Source organism: Hibiscus syriacus, unplaced genomic scaffold (genome assembly GCF_006381635.1).
Source record: "Hibiscus syriacus cultivar Baekdansim isolate YM2019G1 unplaced genomic scaffold, ASM638163v2 tig00110761_pilon, whole genome shotgun sequence".
Lineage (NCBI taxonomy): Eukaryota > Viridiplantae > Streptophyta > Magnoliopsida > Malvales > Malvaceae > Hibiscus > Hibiscus syriacus.
The window spans coordinates 645,266-666,844 of record NW_024062849.1 but is presented as its reverse complement, the minus strand read 5'-3'; the positions used below and the strand labels follow the sequence as shown (position 1 = coordinate 666,844).

General features: G+C 35.1%; 1 protein-coding gene, 1 long non-coding RNA gene and 2 pseudogenes across 3 annotated transcripts; 2 read left to right on the top strand and 2 right to left on the bottom strand.

The window, feature by feature from the left end:
* The first annotated feature begins 33 nt into the window (after positions 1 to 33).
* On the top strand, positions 34 to 792 carry LOC120139560 (annotated as a pseudogene).
* A 1,867-nt stretch (positions 793 to 2,659) lies between these two features.
* Positions 2,660 to 4,834, top strand: LOC120139559 (annotated as a pseudogene).
* Positions 4,835 to 6,003: 1,169 nt separating this feature from the next.
* Positions 6,004 to 12,195, bottom strand: LOC120139558 (B3 domain-containing transcription repressor VAL2-like). Of its 2 annotated transcripts, none has more exons than XM_039154734.1 (13): positions 12,042 to 12,195; positions 11,580 to 11,708; positions 11,017 to 11,098; positions 10,806 to 10,907; positions 9,473 to 10,098; positions 9,248 to 9,344; positions 8,972 to 9,146; positions 8,809 to 8,885; positions 8,318 to 8,743; positions 8,139 to 8,188; positions 7,656 to 7,769; positions 7,489 to 7,556; positions 6,004 to 6,971 (listed from the first exon to the last, which is right to left on the bottom strand). In XM_039154734.1, exons 2-13 carry the CDS (start codon positions 11,690 to 11,692, stop codon positions 6,151 to 6,153), a joined length of 2,751 nt encoding a protein of 916 aa, XP_039010665.1. In that variant the 5' UTR covers positions 11,693 to 11,708; positions 12,042 to 12,195; the 3' UTR covers positions 6,004 to 6,150. The 2 variants fall into 2 exon arrangements, with proteins under 2 accessions (XP_039010665.1, XP_039010664.1); XM_039154733.1 differs by lacking the exon at positions 12,042 to 12,195 and adding an exon at positions 11,877 to 12,030.
* A 7,188-nt stretch (positions 12,196 to 19,383) lies between these two features.
* LOC120139532 lies at positions 19,384 to 20,505 on the bottom strand. Its single transcript, XR_005517651.1, has 3 exons — positions 19,984 to 20,505; positions 19,834 to 19,889; positions 19,384 to 19,640 (listed from the first exon to the last, which is right to left on the bottom strand). It is a non-coding gene; the product is annotated as an uncharacterized LOC120139532 (long non-coding RNA).
* Between the last annotated feature and the right edge of the window lie 1,074 nt (positions 20,506 to 21,579).

Below are 21,579 nucleotides of genomic sequence, written 5' to 3'. Positions count from 1 at the left end.
ATCTGCAACTAACCATGAATTCTAGACCAAAAACGGTGCCTGTTTTACTTATTAAGAAACAAAGGAGATGCTCTTCGTTATGTCTTCTAGTTGGAATCTTTACAACATTATTGTGTTACTGTAGCCTAAAGGAATTTCTCCAACACCTTTTGTTCAACTGTTCTTCCATTTTTGAAGTGGCTAACTAAGCTGTGTTACCTGCAACTATGAATATGCATTGCCGCCTGCTCGAGACGGAAGTGAGCTTGCCACAGAGGAGTGGAAACAATACCAATGATTCTTACATTAGCGAGACAACTTTCGACACCAACATGGTGGTTATACTGGCAGTTCTTTTACGTGCTCTGATTTGTGCTTTGGGGTTGAACTCCATAGTCCGTTGCGCTCTACGCTGCAGCCGGAGGCTTGCCATGGAAACCCCAGACCAAGAAGGTGCTCGCTCGGCGCCAACAGGACTTAAAAAACGAGAGTTGAAAGTTGAAACAAATCCCGGTGGCCGTTTACGGCGCAGACGTGAGTTTCCCGTCCACCGGGTGCTCGATTTGTCTCAGGGAGTTCGTGGATGGAGAAAAAGTAAGAGTGCTGCCAAAATGTAATCACGGGTTCCATGTGAGGTGCATTGACACATGGCTGCTGTCACACTCATCTTGCCCGAATTATCGGCACTCTTTACTTGAACTTAATGCATCAAAAACCGAGACATCTTCCCAGGAAGTCAGTTCCGTGCGGCAACCAGAAAACGGATTAGGTGATCATCGAGATGGCAGCGTTGCTGTCGTTGTTCAATAGGGAAGTTATATTTGCCCATCAGTCTAAAAACTAGAGGTCGATTTAGAGCTTTGCCTGTACTTTTTAGATTCTTTACATGGTTTACAGTGAAAGACCAACTGTTAAATTATCATCTAGAATTTGGTAACAAGTTTTGGGTCAACTTATCTTATTTCTTGCACGTGCACGTGATTTATTAAGTACTTGGAATTATTTAACCACTGGCCCTTTTTGGTTTGTGCACTGAACTTATCTTCTTTCTCGCTTCACATGTGATTTTTTCTTCATATTCACATGTGAAAATATTGACTTGAAATCCCACAAGATTCTATATTTTTGGGGAATCATGTTAACGCTAGTCGGTAACTTATACTATATATTATTCGGAAATGGATTTGATAAAAATATCGATTAATAGGATAATATTGTACTATATATCAGCATGAACATAGGTATACTTAGAGGATTAAATTTAACGTTTCTTTAGTATCATGAAAATAAGTTGCTAGTAAATTTTCATTTGTACATTGATATAGATAATTAAGATTTATTTAGTAATACGTAAAGTTATACATTATGCTTAATATCAAACAAAATGATAATTAATTTGTAACACTCTCAATTTTATTTAGTCGAGTTAAATCAAAACTAAATCAGACTAACAAACAGTCATTAAAATCCTATTCGGGGTCTACTTAACATACCAAACATAGGGGTCCAATTATACAATTATATAACAATTAGGGACTAAAAATATAATATTTAACCAATTAGGTTTGTCATATTAGAAACTATTATTTCGATTTTGAAATTAACCCTTTGAATATCTAAACACATTATCCAATTTCGATACTTGAAAACCTACTGAAATATTGAATATCGAAACTAAACTATCAATTTCAAAATTTAAAAGTCTATTATAATTTCGAGTATAAAAACTAAACCTTGAGTTTCAAACTCAATACCTGAAAATCACAAAATTATTATTCTCAAGCCTCAAGAAATCCTTAATTTATATCTTATTCATCAAGTAACTCAATTTGATATCATTTTAACATCAAAATTTATCCAACATGAGTGACCATTTATGTAGTTTACCCTTTTTAATACATTTTCTCTCGATCTTCCCGATAATAGTACTCCGCTCATATTTTGCCCAAGACAAAGCTCTCACTCTGAACAGCTTCTTCTGAACAGCTTCTTCTCATTATCTTTCTTTGACTTGCAAAGTTGTTCTCTCCCCAACTAATCAAAGCAATAATTTATGGGTTTTCATCATTTTTCTCTACTTTTAGCCACTCTCAGTTTTGGCTTGCATGACCAGCTTTCATAGGTTTGTTTCTTACCTTCTCTTTGTTGTTGTTGTTTTTCCCCCTGATGAAAACCGGCTCATGAGCTTATACGCTGAATAATTTCAGAGTTTATGGAATTGGATGTCTTTGACAATCTGGGGCGTGAATTGAATGTCACAAGTAATCCATGTAAAAGATTTGAACTTGGAAGACTTCTGTTTGACCAAGGTTTTACCAGTTTGGCTTTTCTTAATTGCATCTGTCGGGTCGAAGACAAAAGGGCGACCGGATTTGATGTGGAATCGATGTAAATTACAATGCAATCTTCGTTTAGATATCTGTTTCGACATACTTTCTTACATATGATTTTATAATAACCACTTTATGCAACTTGTTTAAGAAATGAAGCCACTATGTTTGTCATCATGAAACATTCATTAGCTTGAATATTGTAGTTAGGCACCCAGCATTTGGGATTATTAATGTTATTGGTGGTATGAATTGTTCCTCTGATTTTATAAGATTAATTCAAAGCTTATGTTGATTTGTTTGTTTTCTTCATCTTCTGGCAGAAACATAGAAGACCGTGATACAGTCTAGGGGGATTGTAATTTGTATATAAGATGAGGTGTTTTACAGTTTTGAGAAGCAACAAGAAAAGGTCTAAGCAGTCTGTTTTTATAAAACGCATTGCTCATAAGGAGCATATGCCTTCCGTGCTGCCTGAGCCCAGAATTCAGACCCGATCCTTGCAATCTTCTCCCCCTAGTTTTATAACCAGGGTAAAACCAATTCAACCTGATAACAAGGGGACCTCCAATAGGACACGTGCAGTATCTGCTCCATCGAGTCTTGATTCTGCTGAGCAAGATGCGCTCGCGTCAGTCGAATTTGAAGAACAAGAAGAGTTGAAGAGTCGTGGTGGATTAGTGAAGGAACAGAAGTCATTGAGTCCGCAGCCCCTTCCGCTTCCATGTCCGAGTAGTACTGTGCTGAAGACAGTGGGAAAATTTAGAACAGGGAATGTTGGTGGCCCTTTTTTTGGTTCTGGACCATTGCATCTGCCTCCCTCTGGAACACTACGAAACTTTTCTTATGAAGAAATTGCAGCTGCTTGCCATCATTTCTCTTCTGATCAATGCACATCTGAGGGCCTACCTTCTGCTATTTATAAGGCTTCCTTCGGAGATGACGAATCAAGTTCAAAGAAGTTTGAAGCTACTGTTACTCTCCTTCACCCGTTTACTCAGGTACGATATTTCTACCAATGAAATTTGTCCGTATTATTTTCATAATCCTTCAATGGGAAACTATTTTGTTATTCATGTTCCCTTAATTTTGGAAACGTTTGAATGTATTATTTCAGAGAGTCACACCGGGTTATTTCCATTCATGTAGGGTTTAAGGGAGTTCATAAATGAAGTAAATACTCTTGCATCATTGCAACACCCAAATCTCTGTAAATTACTTGGATACCATGCACATGATGGTTCAGAAGAAAGAATGTTGGTTTACGAGAGACTGTTTGGAAGCTTAGACCAGGTTTTATATGGTAGAGCAGATGGACCGCCACTTGATTGGAATACCCAAATGAAAATTGCTTTATGTTCTGCTCAGGGTCTGATATTCTTGCATGAGGAAGGACCATTTCAGGTATAGTTCAAATCTTTATGCACTTCTATATTTTCAGATGCTACTGTTTGAGATCATGAATCAATCCATTCCTGCCACCTTTAGTTTGTGTCAAATAGTTGCTTTTGGTAATTTGCTTTTATTTTCCAAGTACTATTCCAATTTCATACAGGCATAATTACATAAAGGTCCTATCATATGCAGGCAATGTAATTTGAATTTTCGACTGCTAATATACAGATCGACAAAGATTTCAGTGCGAAGCTTTTAGGATATGGGTGCGTTGGTCATATCCCGGAGACAGAAGAGATGTCTAGTAATTCAGTTGTAAGTTACTTTGAAGTGTTTGATCTATAGTTGTTCTTTGAAAAAAGACAAATTGTGGTATTATGAGTTGACCTGATTTTCATCTCAGCTCTATACATAAATTTACTTTTATGAGTTATGAGGGGTTTATTGTCTCTTTCTCTCTATGCAGTTTGTGGCAAATATTTCCGTTGAGACTCTAGATAGAGGACGGCTAACTCCGTTTGGAGTTTCGGAATCGTTCTACTTGAATTACTCACAATCGTCATCCCAAGGAAGAGAGGAACCTAGTGAAATGGAGCCGGCCATTCCTAGCTGATGATTGTAGACTGTCATTCATTATGGATCCTCAGCTCAAAGGTTGCTTTCCTATGAAAGCTGCCCGTACATTGGCTGACATTGCGCAAAGATGACTCCAGATGAATCCATCGGAGAGACCGACCACAGGAACCATAGTCGAGCATCTCAAAATCATCCTAGACATGAAATATTCTTGTCGATTCCCACTGCAAGATCCAGTAGCAATAGCAGGTAAACAGATGTCGAGGTCATTAAGTCTTAACGAGATCGTCACTGCTGCACTGAGGTCAAGTTTCTGGCCATCCCTGCCCTCAGGATCCTGGATATATTTTTCTCCTACAAGACCACCACCTAATTTGCCATCCACCCTCCCACCGGGTTCATGTTCGTCCACACTTGCATTAGAGTAGCTTGAAAGGCAGGAAAGTCGAAGATCATCATCCGCAACCCTTAGAAGGGCTAGTGTGGAAGGATATTGATTGCTTGTAATATGCATTTATTTTTTTCATTTTTTGATTCCACACAACGTATAGAAGTTAAAATATGTGGTTCTTCCACCGTCCTGCCCTTCTAGTTCTAGATATCGAAATTGAGGGGATGCTGTTTTTGTAGATAAGAGTTCAGGAGTGCAAGCCTGCACTAAAATATAGTGTTATAAGTATGTCATAATCATTAATATCAAAGTGTAAGATGCAGCATGTAAGATCCTTTCTTTAAGCACAATGAGCATTCGACTATACTAGCAACTACTTGGTCCAGTGGGACGAGATATTAAATTAATTTAAGTAAGATTAGAAATTTGAATCTCGACGTTCGTGAATTGAACAAACTGGGTTGGAAGAGTCGTCAACACCTCTGTAATATCAATTCAAATTAGTTGATTAATAGATTAAATATTAATTATTATAACTATTAATTTTTTACCATTAATTTTAATGATATTATTTTTTTATTTAAATATATTTGTATAAAACAAAAATGGCTGAGTTTGGGTGAACGACAACTGAACGAATGATGGAACGAGATTAGAAGATTTTATGTAACGATAACATAATGAATAACACAAAGACAATGACCAGCAACAACAACAACAACTGAAAACATTAATTTGTCACGATTGTGACTGAAAATTATAGATTGAGATTGATTGTAAAAGAAAGGATACGAAGAAGAAGAATTTTGAAGAAAAAAATAGTATTTTATTCAAATGTCATGTAATCCTCTTAGATTTTTAGTACAAAGCTTATATAATTACATGTACCGCTTACCAACTCTCCAGCTGTCATTATAATTCTAATAAATTCCCATTGCTCCCCTTTTCAGGTCATGGACTCTTGTTGGGTTACCATACGTCCCTTCATTTGCGCTTTGTATAGCTTCATTGGTGGGCTCGTTCTCTTTCTTTCAACAGTGGCTTGTTCAGTTCATGGGTTTGGTCTCCACCATCTGATCCCTAACCCCTTTTGTTCAAACCCTAATTTCTTAATTCCCTCTACAATCATCCCCAATTCTCCTCCGCTCAGTCCTAATCCTCCATCTTCGTTCGTGACAATCATCTATTTGAAAGAAGAAAAAAAACTTCAAACCTAAAATAAAAAATATATGGTATTTTTGTATAATATTATGGTATTTTTGTTTTAATACATAAATAAAATTGCTTGTAATCTACTAGTAAAAGAAAAGTAAATCATTCTCTCTATAATATATGGTATTTTTGTTTTAATACATAAATAGTTGGGGATTTAAAACCCGAATGTCAAACTACTTATGGATTTTATACTCGAAAAAGAACACCAAACCAAAGGGGATTAAAAAAGAATTTAAAGCAAAACAAACAGAAACGGGAAGTGTCTCATTGAGGATCCTTATCCTTCTCTTTTTCATCGACTCCGTTGGATCCAGTTTCACCATTTTCTTCTTCCTTACTCTCAGGCTCTTCAGTGGCCAGAGGGAAACAGCCATTATCTTGTGTTTCACCCTCCCCATTCCCACTCATGCTCTGCGGTGGTGCATTTGACGCTGCTGAGTTTCCTTGCTGCTCATACACCAAGTTTGTAAGACCATTCTCCTTCAGGTATGCCTCCAATGGAAGGGTTGCCACTTGAACAAGACTCGTCATGCTCGGGCCGTTGGGACCTAATTGCAAATCATCCTCACGGTCAGGATCACAGTTTAAGTCTATCTGTCCCTTGCTAGCTTCAACCAGCTTGTTGGCGCTCTGACTCTTGGATTCTAATTCAACCGATCTTGCTTCGTTCTCGGATGGATTCAGGTGTGACGATGATACATGCTTAGTGCTGCTGTCTACTTCTGCTTCTTCGCCAGGACCCCATGCTTGCTGGTTCCTCCGGGTAATCATCTCTGCTTCACGCTCTGACTGACGCTTCTTCTTGCGCATTGTGAGGGTTTTAAAACGACGTTTAACTGTCATGCACACAACACATGTGCATGTTGGCTTGTGTTTTCCCTTCCCACTCGGTGGCTGGATGCATACAATGCAAGAGCAGCCGGGACGATGCCTTGGGTGTTTAGTTGTAGTAGCCACAGACGTCGTGACTGAATTATCTACATTGTCTCCAAGGATTGCAGCATTGGCCAAAGCATCCAAACCAGATGATGATTCAGGCTCTGGGGTTGGTCTCTGGAATGCCGCTATTCTCCTTTTTTTGAAATCTATGCATAAAATATTGCTTCATAGCTATCATTTGAAGGTAATATATGGAACTCAAGGAAGCCGGCTAAAATATGCAATCAAATCAAATAAAAAAACACTGATAACATATAGCCAGTAACAGTTGGAAAGTCTGGCCAAAAAAAAAAAGTAAAAACAGTTTGAATGCCGAACAAGCATGTATAGGAATAGTTTGGGCTAGAACAATTTAATCAACGAATATGCAACGATGCCAAATGGCCAACTATCTGCATTGCATATAGTCACATAAGCATGTAGCAACTCTTAATAGTGAAAAATAATTGTGGGATTATGATGTAGGTCTCCCTTGTTTAATATGGTGAACTTCTCAGAGATCCCCAAACAGCTGGTTACTTTAGCCAAAAGAGAAAAAACTCATGGATGAGGTTATTCCCAAATTGACAAGCAAGATTGAAATGTTTCATGAATTTATATGAGAAAGTCGATATTAATAAGCTCGTTTGTTCTTTAGAAGAGAAATATATACTGAGAATGTACCTCTATTCAATCTAAGAAGATTTTCTAGCTCCCTTGGGGAGAGTTCATCTGGAGCAGAACATGATGACCTGACAACAAAACGCAGAGGAAATGAGAAGATTTTCTTTGGAACTCATTAAAGGATACGAATAGGAGAGCACAAGAAATATGATGCACAAAATGCCGACCTGCTTTGGTTCCAGTTATTGTCAGCACACTTCCATTTGGGCGGAAGCAGAACATCAACGGGCAACCTTCTCCATTTAGAACAACTATCACACTGAGCCCATTGCTCTTGTCCCCTAAAGATCAAGATTAGTAATTCAAAAAAGAAAGATTTACCCGACCATAAACTTGAGAAACAGAGACCCTTTCAAGCACAAAAACAGAGACAAAGATGCTTGGAGACACAAGTTGCCCAATTGAATGAAATAGAGCTGATCTTTCCAAAATTTCTAGAGGATCTGACATATGAGCCTCCAGTATAACTTGTGACAGATCACTATGAGTGTGAAATTAAGATTTTCGAAATTTGTACAAGTTATTTTTTTCAGGTTCTAATTTAATTACCGATTATTCCTAATTTTTCTTCCTGCACAAGGGTTGTGCTATACTAGATTCTTATCGCGTTAACCATCAGACTAGGGTTTTAAAATAATGTATATGCTCACCCGGTTGAACGGACAGCAAAGATGCTCTTCTTCCCAAAAACTGGAGGTTCCTGGGCCAAAAAAGAACATGAATAAATATTTACATTATAATCACTGCTTTACTGAAAATTGAGATGACTTTTTTACTATTTAGATAAAATTACATTATTATACTCAAATATTACAGGGAATGTACTCACATCATATTCTTCAAAATCGTGATCCTCGATCGTGACAACACTTGGCTTGATACTTGGTGGTGGGCGGAGCAAATCCTGTGCCTCTTCCCAAGTAAGTTTCAGCTCCAAGGCATCCTGACTGTCAATCAACAACCTCTTGCTTTTGGACCCAATATTCCGAGTTCTTTTTCTCTCTGGAATTAACATCGACGGTAGTAATAATCCCTCCTTTATCATGTCCTCGTGCTTCCCAGATTTATTCCAGGTAAGATCACCACCGGTTGAACTCAAATGTTTGGACAGTGCGTTTAAGTGTGGATCAGTGCTTCCCTTTAGTGACTGAAGAAGGCCAGAGTAACCACTAATTATAGGCAGATTCTCAAAAACACCCGAAAAGAAACTTTCACTTGAAAGAGTGCCATTAGGAATGGCAGATGGTAGAGTTTCCTGTTTATTTGATCATATCAATAAATGATCAAGTTTGCTAACACGGAAATTGATTGCCACCTTACCTGCCCTGCTGCATTGTTCGTTGCTTTGCGAAACCCCATAACAAGCTTCCCTTCTGGATCCATGCGGCTAAATATTACTGTTCAGAGAGCCATATGCAGTGTTAGTCAATGGAAGCTAAAAACAAAATAATGGATTGTTCCTTTATCAGTTTCACAATAGTACCAGTATCTCCCGCCTGCAACTGCATAGACTGCATGCAAGGAGTCACACCCTCCAAAACATACATCCTGCTGTTGTTATTAGGCCAGAATCTGAACTGAAACACCCAATCTTTTCCCTTTACATCTTGAATTCTTAGAGGAAGGCCCTCTGGTTGAGATATGGGAGGAAAATAAGCCTGCAATTCATACTCTTTTTGACTGATATGCAACAAAGCTTCTCAACAGAGAGTAAAACAAATATCAGTTGCAAGGGTATGATGATGGAATAGGAACTAACTTCAGCACATGCTTTTGGCAGAACCAATCGACCAATCCGCCCAGCATCACTTGCACTCAGAACCTTTTCAAACAGAGGAACAATGGTGGAATTTGAACTGGAAAATTACACCAGTTAAGGATTTTACAGCACTAGTTAATAGATAGAAGAAAAATTCAGTGTAGCAGTTAATGCATGGTGTGCGTGTAAAAATAAGTAAACCAATGATTGAATAGTCGTGGATACTCTCCAGAAATTTGCTGTAATTCTTGATCCGTAATCCTTGGCCAATAACGAGGAAGCAACTGATTCCGTCCACGTCCCTCTACTGGAGGCCGAGCAACACGTATCTGGGGAACCATGCTTGCATTCACCTTCAAACCTGTTGCAAGCACTGGCTTTGGAGGCTTGGGTAGAAGATGGAGAGATTTTGATGCCTGCTGCAAGACTGAAGACATTTTACCTTTTTCATCTACAACTGAACCAGGAAAGAAATTTTGGTTCCCTAATGAACCACCCAACGAAATACTTGGCGATGTCTCAGAAATATTAGCTTTAGAAATGGTAGGTTTCACAGCTTGAACTGATCCATTTGATGTTTGATTAGTATTTGACAAGAATGAGCTTCCAATGTCTATTGCAGGAGGAAAAATTTCCTCCTGTTTCATTTGCCCCAAGGACTTACTTGAGTCATCATTGTGAAGCTGAAGCAATAGTCCCAGCCCAATGCTTTCTGCATTGTTGTTCAACTGTATAAGCTTTAGGTTTTCATTGCCAACGCCACTTAATTGGTTGTCTGCTGTTATTGAGTGAAATTGACCAGCATCACCCTTTACTATACCAGATCCATTAGGCTTTTGATCTTCAATTATCTGTATGAATATGTTTTAAAAGCATCATAAACATCTTAGCTTTTACATGTAAATATATAAACATCGGCTAGTGGGAAATCCTAATCCACTTAATTGGTTGTATGAATATGTGCAAGAAATTACCAATGGTATGAACGACAGAAACAAACTAAATTATAGAACTAATATAACAAGGATATTAACCTGAAAGGAAAATATCTTAACAGATGACATTCAGTTTTCCTCTCATATCACTCATTCCATAAATGATTATCCTCAGTTATCCTCACCACAGAGTACACAAATCCTAAGCCATTGTACAGGCAGGGCAAGGTTAAATTTAGAATCATTAAATTCCAAGGCTATCCAGTGAGAATGTCTTTTCTTTGTAAGGTTTAACAAGAAAAATAAATTAAAAAATTGCAATATATAAGTAGCCACTTTATTTAAATAATAAAAATAAAGGAAATTGAAAAAAAATCTAAAATGTTCTAAACTAAAAAGGAGGTTGCATCACAGGGTTGGGATAACAACTAAATCAATTTAAGACAGGGCAAAATGAGATTGGATTAGAGGTAAACTTATACCCCGATCAAAAGATACGTGTCTAGTTATCATAGACCCTAGTCATCAACTTTATTGTTTACTTGGCTTGAGACTAAAATATGCAGAAGTCATAATTTGAAAATCTTTTTTAAGAAGTAAAAGGTTAAATAAGTTGATCTTACAGGGTTCAATCCTGATTTTTTAGCGCAGCTTGTACAGATGATGCCCCTACTCTCAAGAAGCTCAAACAAGCACCTGGAAGCAATACATCCACAGTGGAGACTCTGCCATTTCCAAAGCATCAAGATTAAGCACAATACTATTATGAATGGATGGAACCGAAAAGTATTGAAAATGACAACTCGAGAAGCTAAATACTTTGGGATCACACACCTTGCCACATGAAGTGCACTCCCTCCACCCAGACTCGTTTGAGTGGAATATGTCACAGAATACTGATTGCTCATATGCAGACCTACATCCAATATAAATCATAAATGAATTGTCTTTGAACAATTGGAGTTCTTCAATGGGAATTAGTATCAGATGGGAAAATTTTCTGCCTTGCTTGAATTCTTGCCTAGTGCTTAAGTACTTTATGAAATCCAAAACATAATCAAGTTTCAGGCAATGTTAAAAGAAGAAGGATGTAAGTACAAAAACTCAATCGTTCCAATAATTTCCCTTACTCTTTAACTTATATAAGAGCAATTCAAGGAAATTATATTTCAATTCACCATACAAAATTATTACAAACCTCTCCAATCAGTACCCAAAAAAAAATTATGCGCTCACAAACAACAAAACTTAAATAAAATAAAGTTCCAATTGTTCCAGTCTTAAGACTCATCAAGGAAGCTTTTAGGTTGAGTGGCTATTGACTAGGAAAAGTGATCTTAGCTAATTATTAAGCTTACTAAAGAAGGCTTAATTAGTGATTTTCATTTCATAATTACCCGCACTTATCGCATAGATTAGCAAAACCGCCAGATCGCAAAACCCAGCCGTTTTTCCACTCAATCGACGTGGAAGCGCCGCACAGATCATTCATGCAACTCTTTAACGCCATGCTCCAAATTTAATCCCTATATTTTAAAAGCAAACAAAAAAAGAAATCAAATCGGAAACAGTGAAAATCTCCGGTCAGCAAAGAGCAAAACAGAAACAGGTTCAAAATGGGTCAAACCAAGAGAGCAAACGCAGACAAAACAGAAATAAATTTACATAAAAGAAAATTTTCTGAAGAAAATAACCGGAGCTTCAGCGTCGGCGGCGTTGAATATCGTAGCCAAAAAGATACGACGGCGACTTTTTGTTGTACTATTAGCGACTATAAGGCTTCGAGATGACGAGGATTTGAAGAAGAAAAAAACTATAAAAGAGAATCGAGCAACAGAGAGAGATGAAACGAGGAGTACCGATTAGGGACGAGTTGAAACGGCGATGTGAGAGATAGCAAACAACTCATGCATGCAGAGCAAACAAAAACAGAGGGAGAGAGAGGGAGAGAAGAAAAAGGTTTGATACTTGGCGAAAATTAATATGCATGCACGATGATACTTCAAGACTCGGCGAGCTCCGTCCCCTACCCCTTTTTTTAAACCCTATTATTCTGTTATAATAAAATATTATTTTTTACATTATAAAATACTATCCGTTTCTTTTAGTGTTGAATTAATACCTATACTCGTTGTGTGCTTGATGTTGATACAATCGCCAAAGGAGAACCGTTTGATCAGATTCTGAGCCCAGTGAAGCCGTTGATAGTTATTCTGTAATCAACTAGTGCGTTACAAAAACTTTGATGTCTAATAAAATTAGAATTAGAAAATATGAAGAGTATGAAAATACGGCTTGTGGACATCACCGTAAAGTGCGCCACTAGGTGCCTTTTCTATCCTAACGCATGTTTTCGCATGCCGTATGTATCAGACTTGAATTTCTTGGACTACCCCTGGGTATTCCTCTTTATTACGATTAAACCACTACGGTTGAATGGCTTTGTTAGGAGAAAGTGATCTTTGACAGTCCACGCATTCCAACGGAACTCTGCGTGCACAAGTGCCATCTATCAACGATCGTTGCTTATATTTTTTCTTTTTCGGTTTGTATTTATTACGTCATAGTAATAGTGTGCTGATGTTAGATGACCTGGCTGGATTCCAGATTACCTACCTGCCGCGCTGAGAGGGAAACGCCAACCCACGCGCTAGAGAAGTTCAGAACGGTGGTGTTGATGAGTGAAACGGACGAGTTGAGGTGTGCGTGGTGTGGGAATGAAACTGGGTTTTGTCCTAAAACAACGGATAAACTTGAACCAAGAGTTGATAGAAATATTGGGTCTGATTAATAAACTTTAATTTATATTATTTTTTGTTAACAGGAAATTAAATTTACATTAAATAAAAAGATAAGACATACAAAAGCAACACTCTTATATGGAAATTTAAAGGGTACGATGAAAAATACAATTAAATATTTTCTCAGTAATTGAATTTCACTAATAAAAATAATGAAATCAATCAAAATCACAACACATTTAAACATAAAGAAAAAATAGGAATAATAGTCATCAATAAACTCATACATAAAATAAAAATATTAAACTCAATAATACGAAAAAAAATAAAAATTTTCGTTGAAAATAACGTTTAACATAAAAAAACCCAATAATCTTCATAAAACTTATTGCCTATGTTGAACTAGATGTTTTACGAAGTGATAAAAGAGTTGTAAATAAATCAAACAATTTAGCATGTTAATTTGTTACACAATTATGATTATATCGACAAACAACCTTTTACCAAATAGGAGATCTGACAATACGTGACTACCGATAAATCAATCAAAAAACAAATGTCATGAGGATCTCTCTGTGAGCACTAACACGACCGCAAATGTATGCAAAAAACGTACTGAAAGTCATAAAGAACGTGCCATGAGAGAATAGAAAAAATGTTGCACAAAACAGAGAAATACATATCAAAATGACAGAGATTATTATTTAAAATTTAAAAACTCAAGGGCAAAAAACAAATGACATAGTATAAAAATAATAATAAAATAATTATTAATATCAACTGTCAATAACTAATATTAAAATTGATACCGCCGTCAACTAAACAAAATTCTAATAAAAAAATGAATACGTCACAAAAATATTGAAGAAACCTTTGGTTAAATCAAAATGTTCTTTTGAGTGCATTTTTTAGCTTTCAAAAAAAAACTTAGTAATTTTCAATAATCCTCTACCTAAATTTAAATTAGACATAATATTGGTGAATGCGTGCAGTTAAGAGAATCAATCTAACAATTTGTTCCACAAGTGATTGGAGTACATCGAAAATTGCCATAAAAGTAAATATAACTATACAATATCATATATCTTTCATGACATATTTATGAATTAGAGAGAAAATTAGAGTTCTTATAAAAGCATAAAAATATTTATGTCATAAAAACAGGGGGGAAATAAACATTTTAAAAAATACGGGAAAAATCAAATGGGAAGAATATTTATTTAAATCTAATTTAAAAGAAAATAATAAAAAGAGAGGCGACAACAGTTGTCGTCTGGTAAGACACTTTAAATGAAAATTGGAAAATTCCTTTAGAGAGAAAATTAGGATGGAAACTTCTTTTTAACTAGAGATAAAATATTTTGTGAATTATCTTTATAAATTTTATAAGTTATCCTTCAAAATAATGATTATATGATAATGATAATAATTAAAAGTATAAATATTTTTGGAACGTTAATATTCGACCTAATTATAGCTGGAGTCTTAGGCGCATTTTGAAACTTCGATTGAAGGCCTTTCCTTTTCTTACTGCTGGATCTGTTAAAGCGAAGGAAATCTGGGATTCTTTACGAGAAAGACATCCTCTTGTCCCTTGGCAGAAAATCATTTGGTTTCCTCTTCATATCCCCAAATATAGCTTGATCAATTGGATGGCTCTGCTTGATCCTCTCCCTACGAAAGTTAGACTCCTCCGAATGGGTCTATATCTTATTGTAAATGCAATTTCTGTGATAATCTATTTGAAACTAGGGAGCACATGTTTTTCCAATGTTCTATGGCTAATCAACTATGGCATACCATCTTATCTCATGTTGGTCTTACCTTTAAATTTAGCTCATGGGATGCTCTTTTAATGTGGATCTGTTCCACTTGGAAGGGAAAATCCTTGCTTACTTCCATCATGAAGCTTTCTTTCTCTACTCTTCTCTACACACTATGGGATGAACGCAATAAAAGCTAGTTCCAAAACCGTTCCAGATCTGCCCAAGACCTTTTCCATGCCATTAAGGAGAATGTGAGGTTACAATTGAGGGATAGGTCTATAAATATGAATGACAATGTTAATGTCACTCTTGTTGAACATTGGGAAATTTTTTGATTTGATTCTTCTGTAAGTAGTCTCCTTTTGTTTTCAGAACTTTGAGGTTTTTGTAATATGTTTCTGTTATTGGGTAATCAAATTTTGAATTATCCAAAAAAATAATTAAAAGTATAGTCAGTTCGATTCAATTTAGTTTTTCTAATAAAAGATGAATTGTATCATATCGTATAATTTCTAAAAATAAAATCAAAATCAAATGATATAAAAACTTAAATTTTTGGTTTAGTTTGGTTCGATTCAATTTTATAATTTTTAACTATTTATCATTTTTTAAACTCAACATTCAAAAAATCGTAAACTTTAAGCTTAAGTCAAATGCGTAACACAAGTTTAAATTTACAAAAAAAATGATATTATTTCATTTTATGAGTTTATTTATTTAAGTTTATCTTATAACAAATTCAAAATTGATTTGATTTCAATCATTGTTTTTTTTTTTAATTCGATTGAATTATAAAATCAGATGTCTAAACTGAACTAAAATCAAACCCTATAATATGATTCGAATTATTTGTGTTAATTACATCATATGTCCCCAAACTATAACCCTCATTTTAAATTGATCCTTAAACTTTTAAATGCTCCAATTTCATCCCCAAACTATGACTCTCATTATAAATTAATCCTTAAAAATTTGAATGTTCTATTTTCATTCCTAAACTATGACCCTTTTTCTAATTTGGTCCCCAAACTTTTGAATATTTAAATTCATCCAAATATGTAATTGATTTCAACTATAATTTTTTTCAAACATATAATAATATAACTTGGCCTAACAATTTTATTATTAAGAGATGTGATCAGTATATTCGTAAAGTTTGGGATGGAATTGGAATGTTCAAAAAGTTTAGGGAATAATTTAGAATGAAGGTCATAATTTGGGGATGCAACTAAAATGTTCAAAAGTTTGAGGATTAATTTATAATTATGATCGTAGTTTAGGAATGAAATAGAAACATTTAAAATTTTAAGGACTAATGTAAAATAAAGATCATGTTTTGAGGACATATGATACATTCAAATTTTTTTTTTCAATTTTCTAGCATTCCTTGCAGCCAATATTATCCCTTATCTTCAGACATTTTGTTGTCCATCATTACCATCTAAATTGGGAAAAAAAAGGAAACAAGCATTTTATCATTTTTTGGGCTTCTTTTAATTTCTCTCGTAGATTTTCCTAAACGATCATGGCGGGATCTGCAACAATCAATGTCTCATGAGCTATGTAACCCCCAAACCGATACGGGTAACCAGATCCGATCCGGGGTGTCACATTAGGGCCACCGGAACAACCCATCGTAAAAATAGCAGAAATTTTAAAACTTTTCTTAAAACATGTTAAATCATAAAATGATTTATTATTATTCCGAAATAAAACTGGTTTTTCAAACTCAGATATAAAACAAAATATAATTACATGCCCCCTAATCACATGTACCATACTCTGCAAGCAACGCCAGAAGAACTCCCTTACTGATGTTGATAGTTGTACTGGTACAATCTTTTAACCTGCAATGGTGAATAATAGAGTGAGCTTCGAAAAGCTCAGTAATACAGAACTACCAGATGATGCTACAAGACATGCAGATAAATGGAAAACCATAATTTCCTTATTGAATCAAACGTATACCAATTGCGGAATAATCTGGGGTTTCATTAGTAGTTCATCAAGTAGAAGCCATGAATCTCAGTTCATAAGAAACATTCCATACAGTCACGTTTTCATGAGGTCGAATAGGATGTCAAGTGTGTTCCATCAGTATGATAAAATCATAATAGATACACTAATCAAATGATGGTTCAGTAAATCCCATAAACCATATTGTAGTATAGCTTTTTAAACTCGTGTTTTCAAAACCATCGTACAAAAAGTTAACCTAAGGGAACATCTTAGGGTGTGAGAGCCTACCCAAGAAAGTTCGAGGGCCGTGGAGACTACCTAAGAACACATCTTAGGGCCGCAGAGCCTTTCTAAGAGTCACATTAGGTCCATAAAAATTTTCCCAGCTTGATCAGAGCTGTACTTTACAAATCTGTATCTCCAAGATACATTTTATACAATGATACAAATCCATAAGCCATCACCGTTAAGTCGGTGCATCCATAAAACAGTAACCATAGATTTCAGTGTACCACATGTTAAAACAATAAAGCGATTTTTCAAAATATAAGGAACACACTAGAGAATCCAAATATATTTTAGATGCATTTTGTAGTTATCAATATGGATAACATGAACTTGTGCAATCGGATTCCATGAATAAGATCTTATTGAAGAGAATCGATTTCTAACCGGTCTAATCAGACATTTCAGATTGATACTTTAGAATTCCACTACGTTTCCATGTGCATCAGGAAACGTTCAGGAACCTTTATACATAATAATTCTAAATTCAGATTTATTGCGAGTGATTCCATTACCCAAACAATCAGGGGTATTCAGGAATATACTTTGAATTCATAGGATTTCAGCCCAATTGAACCAAATGAGGTATTCATAATATTTTTCTTCTACGTTACTTGTGTTTTCAAACATTACCAAAGTGATTTTAGATGAAAATATAGAATCGAAGATTCAAGTCATTTACAATCTATGACTATCAATCGTATTATCAAACAACTCGAGTTACACAACTCCCAAACTGATACATGACAACAAGTCAATTCATTATCCTTCCAGTGTATTCACTCTTTAATACCATAATGCAGATCCATATATCATCCCCATAATCATCACTGAATAGATCTTCCAACGGTCTTTATTTTATTTTCACGTTTCAACGATATCAGGAAATATGGATGTACATGATTCATGGTTCATAACCCATAAGGACAATTCATCATGTAAGTTCAAGAGTGTTTTCAAACTCATCCAATCACCTATTTACTCCTCAGTCATTGAGGTTACTTAGTTCGTTTAGTAAGCAAGTCTATCTCGGTTACTTTAGTGTTTTCCAGAATAATTCAGACATTTCTGAATTTCAAATACATGTTGTATTTCCTTTCAGTTCATTTAGTCATATAATAAAGTCATTCTGGTATTCGTGGTTGATTTGTCTCACGAATACCTACTTATTAGTATTGTATTCGCTCTAGAGTTGAGCTGAGCCAAGTACTTCCAGAATTATCATCGCTCCAAATTTGAGAAGACGAACAAACATTCAAGTGGTACCTATATCATTCAGGTAATGATATAGCACTAGCGTTGGTTGATCACTTAAGTTGCGTTCCATAATTTTTACTGGTAGCACAACATCCATGTTTATTTGTATTTCTTAATTAATCCAAGACATTTACTTATTATAGGTCATAAGGGTATTTTGGTGCTCAGTTTTATTCCATTCATTTCAGAGCTCAAGGGTATTCAATCATTCCTGAGCTTGGTGAAATTCTTGGTCATTTGCATACCAGGGGTATTTTGGTCATTTCCATATTAGGAGTATTTTGGTCATTTTACAAATCCATTGTATTACAATCATTTCCTTCTATCCGATCTTATTATTAAATTTAAACTTATCATTTACTTCAATCCTTTCAAACAATTCTGAAAAAAGAACATCATTGATAAATCATTCTTCAGGTATTTACTTATAACTCCGATATTTTTGGGTCAAGTGTCTTCTCAGATTTTACAAACGGAATATCATGAATTTTTCTACACAAAGACAAGATCTTAATAATTAAATTCGTACTTAATCGAGTTAAGTACAAATTCTCAAAGTATTTTCTCCTTCAGGGTCAACTCGGATTATTTTACCTCTCAAGGCATTTTCGTAATTTCTTAACCAGATAATTTTCGATATTAGCTCTTAACGAAAATAATTATAATTTAAAGATCCTATGGTCAATTGCTTTCCCGAACATTCTCTGATCTTTAAATTATTCCTTAATAAACTTCTAGCATATTGCACAAACCCTTTTTGGCGTTAAAAACCAGTTATCCAAATTTTCTAAACAAAATCATTATTTCTTATGCACATCTGTAATTATACTGGATCAATATATCTGAAATTTCAGAGTTATTAACCAACTTCCAGGGATAATTCTTGTTATCCTACAACATAAGGGTATTTTCGTAATTTTTCACAGTATTCTCATAATTTCATCATCCAAGTACCTTTATAGAGATAAATTATAATTCACATAGTCAGGACTGATTCCTTTATCACTCAATCACATAACTTGTAATTCAAGAGAGTCTTAACTAATTTATCACTTAAATTGTATTCGGTTCGAATCCATCCATAATCAAACAGACATGATAGACCAATCATATATATGTCCATGCATTTATCCATTATCAACATGTTCCATGAAGCATAAAGAGGTAGTAATGTATTACCTCGATTTTCGTGTTATACTGATCAACCATTTAAATTTCATTCGATCGCCCTCGAACTTGAACTCAACTTCCAATAATTCCTCGGATGCAAAACAACCGAATTTACATCAGAAACTAGACTTGAATTTAAAACCATATTGAATCTGAATATAAGACATTGAAAAGGGCTTACACGTACGGATGGATCGAGAGGTATTTGGTCGAGCTTCTAATTTTTCTCTCACGTATCCTCAGCATCACATATACGAACTCGATTCCCAACATAATTGGCCTTGTCATAAATTAACTTTAAATAATAATTTGAGGACCTAAATCATAAAACTAAAAACTAATAGTGCTACTATAATATTTAATTACTAAAATCAGGGCTAAAACGAACTAATCTAAACTAATCTAAACTAATCTAAACTATCAAAACTTTGCTATAACTATACTAAAACATGATGACAAAATCAGAATCTTACCAAAAATATAGGACTCAAATTGTGATTTGGCCATCTCCATTTCCAAAACCACGTGCCTTCCAAATAAAATTTGAAACAATTATGACATAATCATAATAATTTGGAAGTTATAAAAATAGTTTAAGCTTTTAGCAAACTTGGATGACTTACTTTGTAATTTACCTGTTCTCACTTTAATAACAACCCAAACCACGTGTTGCTCCCTTTTCACTTTCATTTTCAATTCTTTTTTTTCCCTTTAGGGTCTCGGTCGAACCATAGGAGGAAGGGGAAGAGCGTTCCGACGTGATTAGTAGGCCGTTTGAGCTTCCTTGGTCAGCTTTGAGGGCGTGGGGGTTGAAGTTGGCCACCGTTTCGTGGTGGTCGTGGTGTTCTTCATCCCCCTCGGTTTTCCTTGTTTGGTTGAGCGATGAGGAGTTAGTGAGAAACGGGTGGTTGTTTAGGTCCTTAGGACCCTAGGTTGACGTTCACCGGCTGTTAGGACGCCAGTCGAGGGGGAATCGCCACTGTAGGAGCGATGATCGGGTGGCTCGTTCGAATATTGCTAAAGCTTCGTGAGGTCTCGGTCGTCTGCTGAGAAAGGAGTGTACGAGGATTATAGTTTTGGAGGTTTTGTTTAATGATAAAGTTTTTCTCTGCACAGGAAGAAGATATCAAGAAGATAAGGAGTGGTTGATTGGTTTCCTTCACTTGTGATCTCCATTTTCCATATTATAAAATTAATAATAATAAACAAATTCACATCACTCACATCTTTGCTTGGATTCATCTGTTCCATTATTAATGGTTTGATTTCTTTATCATTTTTTCTCTTTTACGTGCCTCTTTTTATCCTTAGATAATTAACATAAGCTACACGTATATGATACAAAGTCTTCATGTTTGATTTTTTTATATATATATTTTTTTCAATTATGGAATGCTAACCAACTTCATATCATTTCACATATTTTAATTGAAAGAAATCTAATTTCATATTGAAGTGTGACAAGCTACTTCTACTTCCATTTTCCCTTTTTATGTTCACTTAAATTTTCTTCGAAATCATTGCTTCTTCTTCCCATGCGTTTTCCTCCCAAACTATTTTCCCCTCCCAAATTTGCTAATACTTTATTTTCCAGATTTCCCATTTCATTTTATGTGTAATTTTAACCTTTATCAAAATTCACATTTTTCAATAATGTATTTTAACTTGGTTGTAGGGATTTACGTTCTGTCTAGTGATGATATCAAAATGGGAACTAACCTTGAAGTTGATGGAGATCCTTGGCGAATTTTGGGTGGCTTTATATATATATACTTAATTAATTTTAGACAGGTAAATCGAAAATTGTTAATAATTTTAAGTTTTTAAGAAATTTATAAACGTGTCATGTGTCAAACAATGATTGCTTGACTGATTTTTTAATAAAATTATTTAACGACCATTACGGCTGAGAGTTAGACACTTAAATTGACAAAAAATAGTTTAGGCGCCTAACTGAGAAAAGATATATAGTTTAGGAATTTTTTTATTAAGCCTTTACAATTGAAACTAGATAACAATGTTACTTGCGAAACAAGTTGTTTCACTTTCGAATATAATGTTGTTTTGTGTCAAGGATAAAATAAGAATATGTTGGAATAGGAAGGGTCCTTACGCTTTGGTAGCATGTTGTTCTTTTGTTTCAAATCAAAAACCAAATCTTCATATAATGCTTGTGTTTTACAGATTGATGACCCAAATATTCACGCACTCATTGGATG

Coding starts and splice junctions, on each gene's coding strand:
- LOC120139558 (XM_039154734.1), bottom strand. CDS start 11,692: ATGGCGTTAAAGAGTTGCATGAATGATCTGTGCGGCGCTTCCACGTCG. Junction 8,744..8,808: donor CGAACAATGCAGCAGGGCAG/GTAAGGTGGCAA, acceptor TCAAATAAACAG/GAAACTCTACCATCTGCCAT. Junction 7,557..7,655: donor AATAACTGGAACCAAAGCAG/GTCGGCATTTTG, acceptor TTTTGTTGTCAG/GTCATCATGTTCTGCTCCAG.